General features: G+C 70.7%; 1 protein-coding gene across 1 annotated transcript in view; it reads left to right on the forward strand.

The window, feature by feature from the left end:
- Positions 1-1141, forward strand: part of LOC108510281 (maestro heat-like repeat-containing protein family member 1) — a gene marked incomplete at its 3' end in the record, with an annotated part of 16798 nt that overhangs the window by 10116 nt on the left and 5541 nt on the right. Inside the window, exon 3 of the mRNA XM_017839948.1 lies at positions 675-797. Coding sequence (XP_017695437.1) covers positions 675-797 — 123 coding nt within the window. The remainder of the gene's footprint in view (positions 1-674; positions 798-1141) is intronic.

Raw genomic sequence — 1141 nt, forward strand, 5'->3', positions numbered from 1 at the left:
CCCTGTTGCCATGGTGCCCGTGGGGCCGTTTCCGGGTGTCCCCGTTGCCATGGGGCCGTTTCCGGGTGTCCCCGTTGCCATGGGGCCGGTTCCGGGTGTCCCGGTTGCCATGGTGCCCGTGTGGCCATTTCCGGGTGTCCCGGTTGCCATGGTGACAGTTCCGGGTGTCCCGGTTGCCATGGCGACGGTTGCGGGTGTCCCGGTTGCCATGGTGACTGTGGGGGTGGTTCTGGGTGTCCCCGTTGCCATGGTGACGGTTCCGGGTGTCCCGGTTGCCATGGGGCCGTTTCCGGGTGTCCCCGTTGCCATGGGGCCGTTTCCGGGTGTCCCGGTTGCCATGGGGCCATTTCCGGGTGTCCCGGTTGCCATGGGGCCGTTTTCGGGTGTCCCGGTTGCCATGGGGCCGTTTCCGGGTGTCCCGGTTGCCATGGTGACGGTTCCGGGTGTCCCGGTTGCCATGGGGCCGTTTCCAGGTGTCCCCGTTGCCATGGTGACAGTTCCGGGTGTCCCGGTTGCCCTGGGGCCGTTTCCGGGTGTCCCGGTTGCCATGGTGCCCGTGGGGCCGGTTCCGGGTGTCCCCGTTGCCATGGTGCCCGTGGGGCCGTTTCCGGGTGTCCCGGTTGCCATGGGGCCGTTTCCGGGTGTCCCGGTTGCCATGGTGCCCGTGCCCGCAGGACCTGACGCTGAAGCTGTGCCTGATCCGCAGCCTGGCCATGCTGTGCCAGGCCGTGGCCCGCGGGAAGGGCCCCCCCGGCTTCGTCCTCGCCCGCAAGGCCGAGCTCGTCGCCCACATGGTGGTGAGGGAGGCCCGGGGGGCGCTGGGGGGGGGCACTGGGGGGCACTGGGAGGCACTGGGGGGCACTGGGAGGGTCCTGGGAGGGTCCTGGAGGGGTCTGAGAGGCCCTGGGGGGCACTAGGAGGGTCCTGGGGGGCACTGGGGGGCATTGGGAGGGTCCTGGAGGGGTCTAAGAGGCCCTGGGGGGCACTAGGAGGGTCCTGGGGGGCACTGGAGGGCACTGGGAGGGTCCTGGAGGGCACTGGCAGGCATTGCGAGGGTCCTGGGGGGCACTGGGAGGGCACTGGGAGGGTCCTGGAGGGCACTGGCAGGCATTGCGAGGGTCCTGGGGGGCACTGGGAGGGC

The sequence above is a fragment of the Lepidothrix coronata genome, unplaced genomic scaffold (genome assembly GCF_001604755.1).
Source record: "Lepidothrix coronata isolate B3197 unplaced genomic scaffold, Lepidothrix_coronata-1.0 Scaffold601, whole genome shotgun sequence".
Lineage (NCBI taxonomy): Eukaryota > Metazoa > Chordata > Aves > Passeriformes > Pipridae > Lepidothrix > Lepidothrix coronata.